We start from the raw sequence: 17,527 nt of genomic DNA on the forward strand, positions 1-17,527 counted from the left end.
CTCCGCAGGCCAACTCAGAGGGAGGACCTGACACACCCTCGGTGGTCCCCCCTCCCCCCGCCCTGGGCCTGCCCATTGCAGCAGACCCCACAGAGGGTGGCGACGACCCCCAGTGGCTCAGGCCTGCCCAGGGAGGAGGCGAGAGTCGACGCCCGCCTCACCTCCAGCCCAAACTTGTAGAAGAAGAAGTTGACGAAGTACTTGAGGCAGCTGGGCAGGTCGCGGTCCAGCTGCTGGCGGGTGCCATCGGCGCAGACGGCCTGGGCCGGCAGCGGGGCCAGCTGGTGCCGGCGGCGGTGGTAGTCCTGGCACCGGTACACCACGGCCTCGAACACCAGCAGCAGCAGGATCTGCAGGTGGCTCTGGGGGGCGTGGCCAGTCAGGCCCCGCCCAGCCCCTGACTCCACCCCCCCGGCCCACCTGCCCCGCACTCACTTGGATGTAGCCCAGGTTCGGGAAGCCCTTCCGCACCCCGAACCAGTTGGCGGGGTCGATGGGTCCCCGGTACAGCAAGGACTCGTGGATCTCCGTCTTCTGCAGGTTCGTGCTGTTGGGAAAGGGCTGGGGGAGGGACGGCGTCAGCACCTCCTGCCCACCAGGAACCGGACGCTGACCCCGGGGACCGCCAGCCCCACGCGACACCCCCGCTGCAGCCACAGCTCCGATGGGTCTGTGCCGGAGCACAGCTGTCCCCAGCCAGGGACGTGGGGCGCTGTCAGCCTCCAACCCACCTCCGTAGGGAAGGGCACACGGATGGTGTTCGGGGACAGGGAGGCCACCAGCAGGGGCTGGGAGAGTGAAGAGAAATCTGCGGGCGGGCTTCCCTGAGCAGCCCCGCACTTCCCTCCAGCGGACATCAGGCCTCTGCCCCTCACGCCAGGACCTGCACTTCCGTCAGGAAGTCAGCCGGGTCGGGACACACCTCTGAACCCAGAGGTCTCAACCTGGGGAGTGGGTCCTCCGCAGGAAGCCCAGGCCCTCCGCATCCGTCCCTGCACCCAAGCCGGAGCAGCGGCCGTACCTCGGTGCAGTTGCTGGCGTACTCGTGGGGGCTGACGACCTTGAGCTGGTACAGCATCTTACACACGATGATGATACAGGTCCACACGGTGGCCAGGCAGGAGGCCATGGGCCGGAAGCGGGGGTAGGGCAGGGCGAAGGCCCACAGCACGACCAGCAGGAAGTTCAGCACGGACACCTGTGGGCAGGCGGGCAGTGGCAGGCGGGGCTGCGCCCTCCCCGCGGGCCCACGATCCGCAGCCACGCGCTGGTACCGGCTCCAGGGAGGCCGGTGGGAGTGCCTGAGCATGCCCACACTCACCTCCTTCAGGGCCACCCACACGGTGTACAGGGCCACCATCTTGAAGACGTGCAGCTCTAGCAGACGCCGCGTGAGCACTTGCGCGCGGGTGAGGACGTCCGAGAAGCCGGCGGCCAGGTCCAGGAGCCGCTCAGCCACCAGGCCCCACTTGCTGGCTGGGGGGTTGGGGGACCCGTGAGGAGCGGGGGACAGGGCCTCTGTGGCCTGGGCCGTCCCATCCCGTGTACTGACGGGGCTCCGGGGCTCGGGATCCAGGCACCTGGAGCTTACCCTCCGGGACCTGTCTGGCCTGCTGGGGGCCGGCCACGCCCAGCCCCTCGTCTCTGGGTGCCGCCGCCTCTTCCTCTTGCTGCAGCAGGGGGGTCCCGCTCACCGTGTCCTGCCTGGGACAGGACCCTGAAGTGTCCTTCCCTCCCGCATTCCGGGGTGCCCTGCAGCCCCTCCCATTCCCGCCTCCCCAGAGACAAGAGAAGCCCCACCTGCCATCCCACCCCAGCACTGGGACCCCTGCGCTGCAGCCACTAGGTGGGAGAGTGGGGCCCAGCTTGACACCGTGATCCCCGTGGGTTGGAGAAAACATCCAGTACCTGAGGCCCCGGCATCTGCAGGCAGCGGCCGAGCACTCAACCCTGTTCTGGGTCTCCCGCCCTAACCGTACAGACTCCACTCCCGCCCGAGACCGGCCTTCCCCTGTGCGGGCTCAGGGGACACTCTGCAGGCCCCCAGGCACCAGGAGGGAGGACGGGCGCACCTGTGAGCCCAGCGCAGGGTGCGGGCGCTGGGCGGGGGGCGGTGCTCAGGGTCGGTGAGCTGCATGAAGGGCCTGTGGAAGTAGTGGAGCTGCAGGATACAGGCGAGCAGGAAGAAGCCCGGGACCAGGATGCTAGAGAAGAGCTCGGACACGCTGAACTGCTCCAGGCCCAGGTCCCCCAGCCTGCGCGGGAGGGGCTGTCAGTGCCGCCAGCGCGGCAGCCGCCACCCCCCCCCCCCCCCACCGCGCCCAACACTCACTGCTCATCCGTGAGGCCGGTCAGGTTGCGCCAGTAGGCGGGGAAGTCCTGGAACTGGAAGGTGTAGACGGCCACCAGCACCAGCATGGTGTAGGCCACCACCAGCCACCAGAACGCCTTGAGCAGCTTCCGCCACAGGCTGTAGTACACCTGCCGACGGCCAGGCGCGGTGAGGTCAGCCGCGCGTGGCCCTGCACGCCCGCGCCCCGCCCCCGGCGCCCCGCCCCCGTACCTGGAAGAGAGTGAGGCAGAGCAGGAAGAGCAGCATGTAGACGATCTTGTACACGACAAGGCGGCCGGCGAAGCTGACCACGATGAACATGCCGCCGCACACGTAGACCCAGTACTTGGCGTACACGCCCCTGACCAGCTCCCCCAGGCTCCGCAGCAGCGTCCGCAAGTGGGGGCGGGGCCGCCCCCCTTCCCCCCTCCCCCCACTGCCCGGCCCGCTCACCTGCGGCGGCCGCAGTGATGACCTCCGTCAGCGCCACGGGGTCCCGCGCCCTCTTCAGCAGCTTCTCCTTTACAAACTGGCGCAGCAGAAGCCAGAAGGTGAAGGTGCACAGCAGCTGGGGGCAGGGCGGCGGAGCCGGGGGCCGGGGTGAGACCGCAGCAGGAAGGCGGCCTGCCCGGCCCCCGCGCGCCAGCCTCCCTGCAGGCAGAAGCTCAGCCTCTCGTACGCGGGCACGAGTTCACGCACACGCACACGCTCCCACACAGCAGCCCCTGCACTCACACACCACCTCATCTGCACACAGACCCGCAGGGTAACGCGGGGTCACAGGTGTTTGCACACTTGCAGGCTCCTGGGCTTGCACAGTGAGATATAACTAACTCACAGGCCCCCACACGTGACCGGCAGCTGCACGGCCGTCCAGGTGCAACGTTCTGTCCCAGAAGGGGGCACGGCAAAGACACAGACGCCCGCTGAGACCCAGGGGCCGCGTGCGATGCTCACAGAGCCCGTGTCAGGCAGATGGGATGGCACCCCCAGGAACACGAGATCATCACTCGTTCACTCAACAAACGCTCTTCGAGCAACTACTTCGGGCCGGCTGGGTGACCCCAGTGACCACCAGACGTGGGCTCCGGCCTCCAGAGCGCCCACGGCACTAGGGGCTGAATGGGCAGCGCGGCGTCATCACAGGCACGCAGCGGGGTGGGAGGAGGCTCACCATGGCGCCCAGGTCCAGGCAGGGGTAGCGGGTGTGCTCCAGCCCCAGCTGGCGCAGGCTGACGGGGCCCAGGGCGGTGGGCAGCTCGGGCCGCAGGTCCATGGCCCACACGTAGCGCAGGCTGCAGAGCGCCAGCCCGTAGAGCAATATGAAAGGCGAGCAGAGCATAGCCATCTGGTGGCGGCTACGCACGGTCCAGATGAGGCAGGCCCAGAGCAGCAGCACGAAGGTCAGCCAGCTGTGGTAGGTGATGCTCCACACCTGGACGGCCGAGGCGTGGGTAGGACTGCGCAGGACACCTGGCCCGGCTCCCATACCCCGTTCCCCCAGGCTAATGAGGTGGTGGACCCCCGGGGCTCAGACAGGAAGGCCAACCTGCCCCGCTGGCCCGGAGAGCTGCCCAGGCACACTCACACACGCGGCTGGGGGCTGGCCGGGACTGCTCTTGGCCTAGCAGGTCACAGCCCCAACCGCTTCTGGTGACAAGGCACCAGGACACCATCTGTCGCGAGGGAGCCCGCGGGAAGCCCCAGCCCGAGGGGTGGCCCAGGCCAGCGCCCTTACCATCATGGCAATGAGGGCACATACGTAGCTCTGGTCCATGATGAGGTGGCCCAGGCCGTGCAACGGAGACGTCTCCTTAGGCCCAGTCAGCCTGGAGCGCGCTAAGGGGTGAGGGCAGGGGTCACCACGGAGGCGAGACCCCTGCTGGGGAAACTCCAACGTCAATAGGCCCGAGCCCCTTGCCTACACCCGAGTGGCCCGAAAATGCAGACAGCGTGCTGGAGCCACAGCCTAGGTGGAGGGGGGCCACACCTGGCACAGGCTCACAGGGCACTGGGGGAGGAACACACGGGCAAAGGGCCCGGGCTCCCGTCCGACCCTGTTCCCGATGTGCTGTGGGACCCTGGCCAGTCCTCGCCCCTCTCCAGGCCTTGGCTTCCAAGACTCTGAAGGGATGGGGTGGAGGAGATTGCCCTGATCCCCTTCCAGCTCCGTGAGCACCCACGTCCCCAGACGCCAGCCCCCGAGGCCAGCGGCTTCATCCTCTACTGTGTAAAATGGAAATCGAGGCTTTAGCACAAAAACAAAAGGGAAAAGGAAGAAGCACCCCAGAGCCCTGCCCTGGGGACACTGTCTTCCCAGCTCCCAGGGCCGCAGAGGCAGCCCAAGGCAGAGCAGTCAAGGTCTCTGGGGACTGGGAGGCAGGTGGGGAGCGGGTGGGAGCCTGGAGACCCCCGCAGGGTCTCGGGTTCCATGAGCATCACAGATACGGCGCCCGCCACCCATGCGGCCGCATCATACTCACGGGGCCGCTGCCGGACAGGGCTGTGGCCAGTGAGGTCGTGCACGATGCAGTTGTCCTCAGGGTCCGGCGGCACGGCCGTCGTGCGCTGCAGACGAGCCAAGGCCCGTGAGCCGAGCCCGGGGGCATGGGGGCGCCAGCCGCACCGCTCAGTCCGCACCCCTCACCTGCGTGGCCGCCTCCTCCTTGGGGGCTGGAGCCCTGGCCTGGCCCTGGGGCCGCTGGTCCACCTCGGTCAGCTCCACCTCCAGTTCCATGTCGCCCCCGGCCGCCTCCTTCCCCTGTGGAGGCCGGAGGGGAGAGCTCAGCACCCCCGTCCCGGCCCGAGGGGTGCGGGGACGCAGGGCGCCGGCCTGGGCACTGACCCAGTCCGCGGGCCAGCGTGCTTGGAGCTTCAGGAGCGAGGTCGCGGTGTAGCAGAGAAGGAGCAGGATGCCAGGGCTCACGTAGACGGGCCAGTCGTGGCCGGTGTTGAGGACCAGCACGCTGGGGCTGGAGCAGTTGCGGGGCAGCACGAAGTCCTTGAGCCCGAACACCCTGCCCACAGAAGGTGCGTTACTGACTGCGGCGAGGAAGTTCACGGGTGCGAGGCGGGCAGGGCCGGGGCACCGTGGGCGAGCCCTCACCTGGCCCAGATGCTGGCAGGCGGGAGCATGGACTGGGCAAGGGGCGTCTGGTAGCAGTAGAGGCAGAGGAGATGGCCGGCGCCAAAGCAGCCCACCGTGACGCAGAGTGCGCTGAAGCCCAGGGGGCTGATGGGAAAGTGGCAGGCCCACCAGGTGCAGATGGCCAGGAACAGCAGGAAGTAGACGCTGGAGAAAGCTGACGGGTGGGCGATGCCTGCAGGCCAGGCAGAGGCGCACAGGGTCACGCCCGGCCTGGGCAGCCGGACCGCCGTCTCGCTGCTCAGTGGGGAGCTGGGCTGCCGAGACCCCTGCCGGTGTGACCGCCAGTGGTGGGGTCCCAGCTCCCTGCCCAGGGGGTACCTGCCAGCGCGAGGAGCACTATGGCCAGAGTCCGCCCAGCGGCCAACAGCAGCCAGTGCGCTGTGATCCGGAACCGGGCGGCCAGCCAAGATTTCCGCTTGTGGGGCAGTGCAGGGGCTTCCCGCAGCCCCACCAGGGAGCCGGTGTCCACGCCCCCGTCATCAGGGTCCTGCCGAGGTCACGGGGCGGGCGCAAGTCAGGTGCGCGGGGAGGGGCCACCCCTGCAGCCCCACACCCGCCCCTCCCCACACCTGCCGCGGGCCCTCCAGGGACACGGGGCCGCCAGCCTGAGCATGGCCGCGCGCTGCCCTCCAGGCCCAGCTCCGCCCACCGTCTTCCCACCGCCTCGCTCGGGTTCACAGCCCGGGAGGGCGCCCACTGCGGCAGCAAGACACGCTCCTGCCAAGGCTTGGCGCTCAGGTGACCGACCCGTGCAGGCTGACCTCACGGTGCTCTGGAGCCCCTCAAGGGCCTCTTCACTCCCCACCCCTACCAGGGGACCCCGAGGACAGGGCAGGCCCACAGGTTCCTGCATCTGTCCCCGGTGCCCTTGGCCTGAGAGGGCCCGCGTGGGGATTTTTAGGGAAAAGAAAAGCAGCGCACAGCACAGCCACGTGTGCGTCTCACTCTACAGCTACAGGGCACCTCTACACCCTAGCCTTGGCCCCACGGCACCTTCCTCGTCAGTACAGCGACGGAGGCTCGGAGGGGACCCCCAATCACACAGCCAAGGAGGACAGCGCCCAGGGTGCAGCCTCGTCCTGCTCTGCTGCCTAGTGGGACCTCTGGAGAGTGAGACGCACACCTGGGCGGCCCTTCTCGGCCTCAACTGCCTGTGGGGTGCAGAGACCACCAGGGCCCGCTGCCCTGGTCCCACCTCAGGGTTTCCCAGAACAGAGCAGCTTCCTGGAAGCAGGGAGGCCCGGGGGAGGCAGAAAGAACACAGACTCTTTGTCAGACGCCAGCTGTAACATGGGCGCCGTGCCTATGCCCTGCCCCGTGGCGGAGGCGGCCCTTGGTGTCCAGGCTGACAGCACGGGCTCAGGGGCCCGGCGCCCCGGTCAGTCACACACCGGCGTCGAGTCGGGGGTTAGGGGTCTTGCCTGTGCAGCCTTGGTGAGCCCCCTAACCGCTCTCAGTCTGTTTTCTGCCTGTCAAATGAGGGTGGGGCACGGGGCAGGCCCCAGGGAGGTGCCACTGAGCCGTGCCTGGAAGGAGGGGAGGGGACAGGCCAGGGCAGAGGCCCAGCCCTGGGGTCAGAGCAGTACCCAGGGTCCCCCCATTATGCACCAGGACGGGGGAATAGGGGGACAGCTGCCGGAAGGCACTACAGCCAGGCCCGAGCTCAACCCTGCCCACAGCCTGGCCCCGGCCCTGGGAAAGCTGCCGTGGAAAATGAGCGTTTCTGGGAGTGGGAAGAACAGAGGCAGCTGCTGGGCAGAAGGACAGCTACTGGGGGCCACCCACATGGTCCAGCCCACCCAGGCCCGGCCCCCGCCCCGCCTCGGCCGGACCCCCGGGACGCACCTCCCACCGCAGCCCCAATGACCCCCTCAGGGCAGGCACAGACCCACGTGTGCCAAGTCAGGACGGGCGTGTGTACACAGATCGTGTGCAGTCACGTGTGCCGCGGCCCTGCCAGGCGGCAGCATCCACACAGGGGCGCTGGGGCTGCTTCTGGCCTTGAACTCCGGGCGCCTGTGATGGGCCCCCGTGGCCTTGCTCTGAGGTCTGTCTACACCAGCCGCCCCGGGGCCGGAGTTCAGCCCCCAGGGGCTGACAGGACAGCCCTGTGCTCTGAGGGGTGATGGGCAGCGTGGGCTGGGGAGCTGGCCCCTCCCGCCCGCCCCAGGCGTGGGGAACAAGCCAGCCCCTTCCCGGTGAAACTGTTCTGGGAAGCCCCGGCTCTGCTAACGAGGAAAACAGAGGCCTCCCCGGCCCCTGCGCCCGCCGGTGCCCATGCACCGGGGAGACGGAGGGGGACGGCCAAGTCAGGGAGCCACCCCGAGGGCAGGCAGCAGGGCGGTCCCAGCCCCACTTGACCCCCACAAGTGCCTGGAAAAGCCACTCTACCTCCAGGCCCCCGTCTCCCCCTCTGAAATGCGGGTGCCAGCCTTGCACTGCAGGACTCGGGGGACGGGCAGGTCAGCTGTAGGCTGAGCCCCACCTCAACCTGCGGTAGGAAGTCCCCTTCTCCCCGGGGACTGAGGTCCTCGTTTCCGCAAGCATCAGCTGCTGGGCCAGTGGACACTGGGGCTGAGGGCGTGAGCCTGTGGCCCCCCAGGGCCTCCCGGGCAGGACCCTGGATGGCCACAGACCCGGCCCAGCCCTGGAGACCAGGTCCTACTCGACAGAGGCTGAGGCCGAGTGTGAGGGGCCCAGACTGGGCTCCAGACCACAGCCCTCGTGCAGGGACAGGAGAGGACACGGAGGGTAGAGCCCAGGGGGACCCCGAGGACTCTGGCGGAGGGCCCTGCTTCAGGCCTCTGAACCGACACAGCCCCTGCGCCTTGACACACACAGCCCACCGATGGCCCCACTGTGGGCACGGCTGCTCAGACATTGTCTGTCCCTCTGTCGGTCCCTAGGTGCTCCCTGACGGCTGGCGCAGACCATCCTCTAAAAGCGCTCACTCCCTACTGCCCTGCGGCCCCGAAGACCCTCTTCCAGGGGGCAGCTTAAAAGGCGCAGGCGCTGCCTGGGGTCCCTGCACGCGCTAGGACCACGCGCTGCATTGCTAGCAACCCCCCACAGGGACGTGCACTTGACCTCCGTTGCCGTGTCTCTCCATGATGGGCATATACGGACTTTTACAACTAAAACATCCACGTTTGTAGAAAGAAAGAAATAAGAAACGGAGGAAGAAAGAGAAAGTACAATAGTCCTCAGATGGCTGGGACACAGGCGCGCCCCCATCCCTCACCGGCTCCTGGGCACGCTGGCTCCGCCGGGCCGTCTGCGGACGGCGCCTGCACACGCCAAGGCACAGGGAGGAGGCCGCCAGGACACCCAGGTCGGGGGCCACCAGGAGGATGGCGTTGGGCACGTCCTTCAGGTCCAGCCTGTGGAGGGCAGGGAAAGCCCGTGGCCGGCTCAGGGGGGCAGGTGCCAGCAGGGGGCACCCCGGGAGCTGGAGGCCCAGGAAATCCCCGAGGGAGGCTGGGGGACTCACCTCGTGACCCCAATGTGTCGGGAAACAGTGTCCCAGGTGCTGCCTGCAGAGAGAGGCACGGGGGAACCGGGTCAGGCGGGCGGGTGCTGAGAAACCCACGGAACCCCTGGTGTCCGGGGGTGCTTGAGAACGCTGCCTCCCCCGGTAGGGTAACTGAGGCCCAGCCGGGGAAAGCTGGGCAGACCAAGGCCCATTACTTCTGCCTGGCAGAATGGGTTTCATGGCCCAGCCGGGCGCTGTGTGGCCCGGGAGGCTGGGCCGGGCTCTCGGACCCATCGGCCGAGGCCGGCTGCTCCCTGGGGGCCCGAGTGGGGAGGGCTGCTCTAAGAGCCGCCAGGACCAGCGGGCCCTCGAGGCACCTGACTTCTCTCCAGTTCCTAAACTGCAGGAGAGGCACGATCTTCATGGAATGAAAATGGGAAGCGGGGTGGGACATCCTGCCCGCCACGAGCCACTAGGACGTGGAGGTGGGAGACCCCACCGGGCAGTGGGGAGGGGAGCCCAGGGTTCCGTCGTCTGAACACTGGGGCGCTAGTGTCAGTGGAGGTGGGAGGGCTGGGCGCCGGCTGGGGACTCCATCCTCGGGGTGAAAGGGCGCAGGACAATGGGCGGGCGGCACACCAGGGCCCGGGCCCTCGGCCCAGTCTCTCTGCCCCAGAGGGCTCAGGAGGAAGATGGGAGACGGAGGGGCCTGAGAAGACCGGGGCTGCCCGGACACAGTTCTCTGGGACCAGCACCTATTACCGGGGCACTTAAAGCTGGGCCATTTGGGCTGGATGTAAATCGTGGCTGGGCACTCAGAGGCGGCCCATATTAGGCAGGGCCTGGGTGAGGCAGGGCGGCCCCTGAGGCTGAGCTGACCTTTCCGAGGAGCCTGAGGCTCCCCGACCCTCCCCAGGCTCTCCAGTCCCTCAGGAGGCCATCGGCTCTCCCCCGGGCCTGCTGCCCCCGGGCACCCCCTTCCCGGCCCTTCGTGACTCACAGCTCGGCCCCAGAAGCTGGTCCAGGTGGGGCACGGTGTGCAGGCATATCTGGAAGGTGAGGTGGGCTGCCAGGAAGAGGAGGCTGAAACCCAGCAGGGCTCGCAGGAGGCGGCCGGTGTGACCTGGAGGCAGAGACGGGAGCGGTGGGGCCGGCATGCAGCCAGGCCTGGAGCGGGGGGATGCGGAGGGAGCAGACCGCTCAAGGCCACTCAGCCCTGGCTACCAGCCGAGCCAGGCTGTGCGCACCAGCCCGAGACACGCACCCAGCACGGACCCAGGGTCTTATGGGGCCGTGAGAAGCGAGCTCATGCAGCCCACTGACAGCTCACCCGGCCCCGTGGTCCAGCGCTATCACGACCCCAATTCACAGACGGGAATGCACAGAGAGGTGAAGTGACTTGCCCACAGTCGCACAGCAAGGGATCAGAGTACAGTATGCCCATCCTGCCTGCGCTTGGTCTTGTCCCCTTCCTGGGGCGTGGAGCAGTGGGGGCAGAGCCAGTGCAGGAAGGAAAAGCCCCCTCGGGCTGGGGGGCCACCTTCCGTTTTGCTCATGTACCCCGGAAACATCTGTGTTGCTGCCTGGCCCTGGCAGCGGGGTGCCGCTTCATGCCCAGTGCGGGCTGAGAGCGTGCACCGTCCAGGGAAGGCCCCGCCCAGCACTCAACCACACCGCCTATCGAACCTGGCATGCTCTCCTGCCCAGAGCAAAGCCTCAGGCTCCGAGAGGCGGCTGTACCCGGGGAATTCACACGATGAGTTGATGTATGGGAGGAGGAATGAATGGATGGATGGACGAAGGGATGAGGGAATGGATGGGGAACAAATGGATGGGAGGATAGATGGGTGGATGGGAGGATGAAGGATGGATGGATAGATGGGAGAAAGGATGGATAAATGGTGGATGAGAGGATGTATGATGTGGGATAGATGAGGGAATGGATGGGAGATATAGATGGATGGGAGGAGAGATGGATGGGGGATGATGGGATGGGGGATGGATGGAAGAATGGATGGAAGGAAGGAGGGATGGATGAATGGATGGATTGGAGGACAGATAAATCGAACAGATGGATGGAAGGATGGATGGATGGGAGGATGGATGGATGGGAGGAGAGATGGATGGATGGATGGAAAGAGGGATGGATGAATGGATGAGAGGATGGATGGAAGGATGGATGGATGGGAGGAGAGATGGATGGATGGATGGAAAGAGGGATGGATGAATGGATGAGAGGATGGATGGATGGATGGATGGGAGGACAGATACATGAATGAATGGGTGGATGGGAGGACGGGAGGATGTATGGATTAGAAGATGGGCTGGATGGAGAACGAGAGGATAGAGGATGGCTGACCGCAGTGTTGGTGAGGCCAAAGGGCCGCTCTGATTTCAGAAGGGGAGGGGGGTCAAGCCAGTGTGGGGCTCCTGAGTTGCCCAGGAGGGATAAAGGGCGTGGCAGGTGACCACTAGAGTCTACCACAGTGGACGCCGAGGTTCGGCCCTGAGTGCCAGAAAGAGCGAGTATCGTTGGCGGGCGCGCACGCGTGTGCGTATGTGTGCGTACAAGGGTGCGTATGGGCGCCAGACCACACACTGCACTTGCTGGAAGTGCCGCCTGCCTCTCTCCTTGGCCTGGGGTCACTCGTTCGGCCACGTGAGGCCTGCACAGCACAGGAGTGCCGCGGAAGGACGGGGCCTGCCTTCGTGGGCAGGCAACCCCACCTCTGCCGTGCAGGGCAGGGGTCACACAGAAGTCTCTCCTCCTGAAGGAGCCGGGGCTCCGCTCAGGGACTTTAGGCTCAGGCAGGAATCTGGAGAAGCAGGAAGTGGGGCTGGGGGGCTGTGGCTCCAGGAGCAGAAGAGAGGGAGGCTCGTGGCAGGTACAAGGAGCATCTGTCTGCCCCAGAGCGGGCACCGGGGTTCAGCCCCAAACCTCCCTGACGCGGCTGCTCCGTCTGCAAACGCTCCAGGGCATCTCCGCCCTTGGCACACCTGCCCACTGGGGCAGCCCCACCCTGCCCCGGTGCGGGGCGGGGGGGGGATCAGAGTTGGAGCACGAGGCCCTGGCCGGGGGCAGCGGGGGCCCATCTGCTCACAGGCAGGAGGGCGCAGGTCTGGGGAGGATGGCAGAGCCTCTCATCCCCTCATCCGGCAATGACAGGGAGCCTCCCGGTGCACTGACTGCTCTGCGAGGTGAACCAGACCCGCCCACCCGGCCCACCATGTCCCAACAGCACCTGAGTTCAAGCAGAGCCGAGGGGCTCCAGGGGCAGGTGCACCCTCTCCCGCGAGCAGCCGCGGGGCTGGGTTTTGTTCTAAGGCAGGGACAGGGCCTCCCTGAGTCCCTAAACATTAATCAGGTCGCCAGGAGCTGACCCTCTCGGGTCTACCTGCAGCTCTGCTGCACCTCTGCCCTGCCCTGTGCGGGGCACGTGGCCCACGGCCGCCGCCCCATTGCCCGGCAAAGTGATGGTCCCGACCCCTCTCCGCCCTGCACGGGGAGCCGGGGTCAGGCTGACGCCCCCACGGGGATGGGGCCAGGAATCAATCAGCGCCCGTGGGCACCTTGCGCAGCCTCAGACCTTCCACCAGCTGCGGCGCAGGCAGGCCTCACGTTCTCCTCTCTCCTGCCCGGAAGACCCGGCAACCTCCCTGTCCCTGTAGGGCCTCTAGGGCTGGAGAGATGGACGGATGGAGGTCAGGCGGGCAAGTCTTCCCAGCGCCTCTCCCTCTGCTCCCTGACCCTTCCCCACTCTGCACTCCTGCCCTGGCCGGGAGCCTGTGCTTCCACCACTGCCAATTAGAGGAAAGCGTTCCCAGTTGCTAGTGGGCAGGAAATATTGACGGAACAAGCAGCTCTGAACCGAAAGCCCGGGAACGGGGTCCACGGAGAGGAGAGGAAGGCCTGGATGCCAGACTCTGCCCAGCAGCCCTCCCCAGGGAGCTGGGAGTTGGGGGGCAGTTGGGCCAGCCGGCTGGGGAGGGGTCTGGCCTGGGGTACCCCGTGGCTCCCTGCTCTGCACCCGTGCTGGGGCCCCTCCCCTGAATTCTACCCACACTGCAAGATCAGGGCTCTGTACGAGTGCCCCAAGTGGGGAGAGAGGCTGAGGAGGGGGTTACCGCCAGATGCCACAGGCCGGGGAGGGGTGACCTGCCACCCTGTAGCAGGCAGAATGACACTCCTTCGGGGAAATCCATGCCCAATCCGGGGGCCCTGGGAGTGCTTCCTGACACAGCAGAGGGGAACCAATGGTGCCAATCAGCCGGACTTCCAGCAGGGAGCTGCCCCTGGCTCCCCTGGAAGGAGAGGTCCTAACTGTGGAGAGGGGGCAGGAGGGCAGAGTCAGAGTGGTAGGGCAGGACTGTCACTGACAGGCCATCGCCAGCCTGGGCGATGGAGGGAGGGGCCCCGAGCCAAGAAGCTGGGAAGCAGGTGCTCCCAGAGCCTCCAGGAGGGACCAGCCCTGCGACACCTGGGCTTTCGCCCCATGAGGCCCGGGCCAGACTCCGACCTCTGGACTGTGGGTGGGGACGTGCCGTGTGGCCGCTCAGTATGGGGTGGTCTCAGCAGCCACAGGCCACGCCCGAGGCCCCAGAGTGGCCAGCACCCCCCGGGGGCAGTGCGTGGGCACGCCTCCCTCCAGGGTCTCGGCCAAACCCTCGGCCCGCCGGGCAGCGGGGGTCATGCCCTGACAACTTGCTCCCTGGTGTCTCTCTTCACCCTCCAAAACCTAACGGCCTCCCTACCCACGGGGCACAGAGCAGTCCCCAGGCACTTGTGCTCACCAGAAGCCGGGACGACGGCAGGTCCAGAAGCACCCAGAGAGCAGCTGGTGGGAGCCCCAGCGCGAAGGGACCCCTCAGCCATGCCCCCTTCCCGTGCCACCTGCCTGCACCTCCTTTCACAGGGGCCCGTGCTCTGCTGGGCAGGGGGCAGGGAACCTCCTACGCAGGGATCCTCTCCGCTCCAGCTCCTCTCAGACGAGCCCGCGCCGTGGGCACCACCGTCCACACTGTCCTGGGGGCCCAGGCGCCCTGATGGGCCTTCCCACCCGTCTGCCTGGCGGACACAGAGGCTGCCCTCCAAGAGCTCAGAACCAGGTGGAGACTGCCGTGCGCCCAGCTACCCCGTTACCCCGACGACGAGGTGGGGCGGGGGGAAGCCGAGGCCCCGCGGCACGCCGGGCGCACATGGATGGAGCCTGAGTCCACGGCGGGGCTGGGGAGCCGGCGTGGCAGCTGGACCTAAGGTTGGCCGCAGCCGCTCAGGGCAGATGGGCCGCAAGGACGGCGCTGGGACAGGGTGGGGATTGGGGGAGGGACCCGGTGGGAAGGCGGCCCAGCCCACGGCCAGGAGACGCCCCAGGGGCATCCTGCATCATGGCCCCTGTGGCATGAGGTCAGAAAAGAGATTCTGAAACCAGCCAAGGGTCCTCCATGAAAAATGAAACTCAGGACCACCCATCCTTCCGTGATGGCTCCTCAACCGCAGAGAAAGTCCACCCCTGCCCGGTTCTGCCGGGGCCCCAACGCTCCCCCAACCCCAGGCACCTGAACAAAGAGCTCCGAGACCCCGAGTCACCGCCCAGCCCCCAGCAGAGCCCTGCCCGCCCTTACCTGGGATGCTGTGCCTGGAGGGGCCCGGGAACCAGGGCAGCAGTAGCAGAAACAGGAGGTAGACCAGCGAGAGCGCGTTGACGCGGAAGAGGCAGGCTGTGGGGCAAACAGGATGCGGTCAGCCCGGCTGCCGGGGGATGGGGGCAACCAGCCCCGTGCCCCCCGAGCCTCTCTGCCGTGGGTGCTGCGCGTGTCGCCCCTGCGAGGCTGCCACCTCCCTGCGTGGGCGAGCGACCTCGCTCAATGCGTGACGTGTCACTGTCACCGGGAGCACCATGCCTGACTTAACGACGGCTCTGCTGTCCGTTGACAAGCGTGGCCGTCATGTCTGCATGTGTCTCAGGCACCCGCCCCGCGGAGCCCCCGTCACGGGGCCAACCCTGAGGTCACGACATTCTCCCGACTTGCTTTCTCTCCTTTTGTAAGATGTTATGTTTTCAGTCAACACACAACACGGCTGATTTTGGGGTCCAGCTCTCTTAGCCTCCTCCCCCCACCCCTGCATCCCAGACAGCTGGGTGCACCCACTCGGGCCACGGCAGGGCCCCCCAGCACGTCGCCTGGGGCACGAGTCACGCCGTGTCTGCAGCCGCCCCACCTCTCCCCTCACTGATTCGAGGGCGCCCCCCGCGTCTCGCGCTGCCGACCCCATCCTGATGAAGTGCAGTGGGTGCTGGGACCTCACCCGCCCCCAGGAAGTGAGGGGGTCTGGGGATGCCAGGGAGGTGCCGTGTGTCCCAACTCGGGTCTCGTCACTGAGCAAGGGGGCCACTCAGCCCTTCCCGGGGACCCGAGACAGGGCTGGGCCAGGAGAGCCCCGCTCGCTGCCCAGAGGGGACCGGCATCGCGTGGACGGCCCTGGCGAGGTCCCCAGGCTGGAGCCACCTCTGGCCACCCTGCTCCTCAACCACCACGGCCAGCGAGCGGGCCCGGGGGACCCAGCCCTGCCCACCCAGGACAGAGCAGTCGGCTGTGGGCGCCAGTGTCCACCACGGATCCGACCCCCGGCCCCTGCGGACAGTCCAGCCTCACGGCCCAGTCGTCGTGACGGAGCAGAGCTGCACGGGGTAGAAGCCCACCCTGATCGGGTCTGCAAGAGGGGGTCGATACCCCACCTCCACGCTCTACCCCTCAGACCCCCAGGTGTGGACCGTGAGGCCAGCAATGGCTCGACTGCCACTTAGCAGCCATCTGGACGGCCTGGGCCAAAACAAGCCGACCTGAACCCGGCCACGGACTCAGCTATGCAGACAAGCTCCCCGGAGCAGGTGGCAGGGCCAGGGGGGGTGTTCAGCCCCTTCCCACTGTCTCCTCAAGCCCCCCATCACCCCAGCAATGAGGAAGCCCAGAGCGCCACACGGCCAGTGCCGCGGTCCCGAGCTCTGGTCAGGCCGCCTTCCTTTCTGGACGCTGCCGCGCCCTCCCGCTGCCCGGAGCAGCCCTAAAGCTAAGCAGCCTCCTTCCGCACGTACACCTGCCACGGCCAACAGATCAGCTCGAAACCTAAAGCTTTTCCACAAATATACGTTTTCGTAAAAACAAACAAAAAAATCAACCTGATCTGGCCCAAGAGGCAGGAGGGAACTGCATTTACGGCAAAGGCTTGTAAAGTTCCTGTTCCCCAGAGCTGCACTTTTCAGCCTGCTGCGTTCTGCCCCTCTCCTTCCACAGTGCCAGCCAGGTGGTACCGCCCACCCAGCCATCCAGGTAACTTTCTCCTGAGGGCACATGCTGCAGTTCTCTGCCCTGAGGTGCTCATGTTCTGATCCACCCGGGACACCAGAGCCGAACAAGCACACACGCACCAGCCACGGCGTTCGCTAGCCCATGACAGGGAGGCGAGTGCGGTGCGGGTCCTGGGGAAGCTCCCGGACGCCTGGCTCTGACGCTGACCCAGGATGCGGAGACGGAACTAGTGCTTCCCAGATGAGGGTTTCAGTCCGGGAAGATGCAAAGTTCCAGAGGTGGTGGTGACGGTTGCACCATACCGAGAGCGTACTTAATGCCACGGAACCATACACTTAAAAATGGTTGAGGGACTTCCCTGGCGGTCCAGTGGTTAAGACTCCGCGCTTCCACTGCAGGGGCCACAGGCTCGATATCTGGTCGGGGAACTAAGATGCCCGCAAGCTGCGTGGCGTGGCCTCCAAAGTTGATAATGATAATTAAATGGTTAAGATGGTAAATTTTATCTTATGTGTATTTTACCAAAATAAAACAAACGGCCCCAGAAATCAGCGAAGGATCTCAGAGACCAGAACTGGAGGGGCAGGGGCCAGCCAGAGCTCTGCAGTCTGCAGCCAGTGGAGCCGGGCCTCCGGCCCCTCCCCAGCCCCGGGCCAAGCAGGAGGAAAAGAAACTAGAAGCTCCATCGGCCAAAAGCAGGAAATCAGAGATGAAGCGTCAGAGGGGGTGGGGGCGGGGGAGCGCGTGGGACTGCCCCACCCTGGGAGGGTCGCACAGGGCCTACCCTGGAGGGGCGACCACGGCCCCTCAGAGTCATTCATTCATTAGACACAGAGGGCAGAGACCGAGGATGAGCGCGGCCTGGGACGCGAGCGCCTCCACCAACACAGACGAGGAAACAGAGGCCACGGGGTGGCTAGGAGCGCGGCCCCCCAGAGACTGGCCGCCAGATGATCCCCCTGCCAGGAAGCTGGCACCGGCAGGCAGGTGGCGCCAGACAGCCCTGGACGCTGACCCAGGGGACGTGAGCCAGGACAGCTGGGCCCGCTGGCCCCCAGCCCCAGCAGGGTCACCCGGGGCCAGGATGAGAGAGGGGGCTGGGGTCACATTCCCAGCCCGCCTCCCCTGCCTGTTTTCAGGGCCTGGGGACAGGGTAAGAGGCCAGCAGAGCAAACAGTGGCCCGGGGCCAGCACGGGAGCAGGGAGCAGAGGCAAACGGGGCTCTAAACGGGGAGCTGAACTCTCACGCTCTCCCCTGTTCAGAGGG

The 17,527-nt window shown here is 66.6% G+C and overlaps 1 protein-coding gene across 1 annotated transcript in view; it reads right to left on the minus strand.

Moving 5' to 3' along the window:
• The window catches only part of PIEZO1 (piezo type mechanosensitive ion channel component 1 (Er blood group)), a 53,743-nt gene that overhangs the window by 13,576 nt on the left and 22,640 nt on the right, over positions 1-17,527 (minus strand). The window contains exons 2-21 of the mRNA XM_024735583.1: positions 14,575-14,670; positions 9,953-10,075; positions 8,971-9,013; positions 8,722-8,860; positions 5,799-5,967; positions 5,439-5,652; positions 5,178-5,349; positions 4,980-5,093; positions 4,816-4,900; positions 4,071-4,171; positions 3,507-3,767; positions 2,786-2,900; positions 2,564-2,751; positions 2,333-2,481; positions 2,073-2,255; positions 1,592-1,704; positions 1,322-1,476; positions 1,022-1,198; positions 436-561; positions 162-362 (exon numbers count right to left, since the gene is read on the minus strand). Coding sequence (XP_024591351.1) covers positions 162-362; positions 436-561; positions 1,022-1,198; positions 1,322-1,476; positions 1,592-1,704; positions 2,073-2,255; positions 2,333-2,481; positions 2,564-2,751; positions 2,786-2,900; positions 3,507-3,767; positions 4,071-4,171; positions 4,816-4,900; positions 4,980-5,093; positions 5,178-5,349; positions 5,439-5,652; positions 5,799-5,967; positions 8,722-8,860; positions 8,971-9,013; positions 9,953-10,075; positions 14,575-14,670 — 2,924 coding nt within the window. The remainder of the gene's footprint in view (positions 1-161; positions 363-435; positions 562-1,021; positions 1,199-1,321; positions 1,477-1,591; positions 1,705-2,072; positions 2,256-2,332; positions 2,482-2,563; positions 2,752-2,785; positions 2,901-3,506; positions 3,768-4,070; positions 4,172-4,815; positions 4,901-4,979; positions 5,094-5,177; positions 5,350-5,438; positions 5,653-5,798; positions 5,968-8,721; positions 8,861-8,970; positions 9,014-9,952; positions 10,076-14,574; positions 14,671-17,527) is intronic.

Source organism: Neophocaena asiaeorientalis, unplaced genomic scaffold (genome assembly GCF_003031525.2).
Source record: "Neophocaena asiaeorientalis asiaeorientalis breed wild unplaced genomic scaffold, Neophocaena_asiaeorientalis_V1.1 scaffold40, whole genome shotgun sequence".
NCBI classification, from domain to species: Eukaryota; Metazoa; Chordata; class Mammalia; order Artiodactyla; family Phocoenidae; genus Neophocaena; species Neophocaena asiaeorientalis.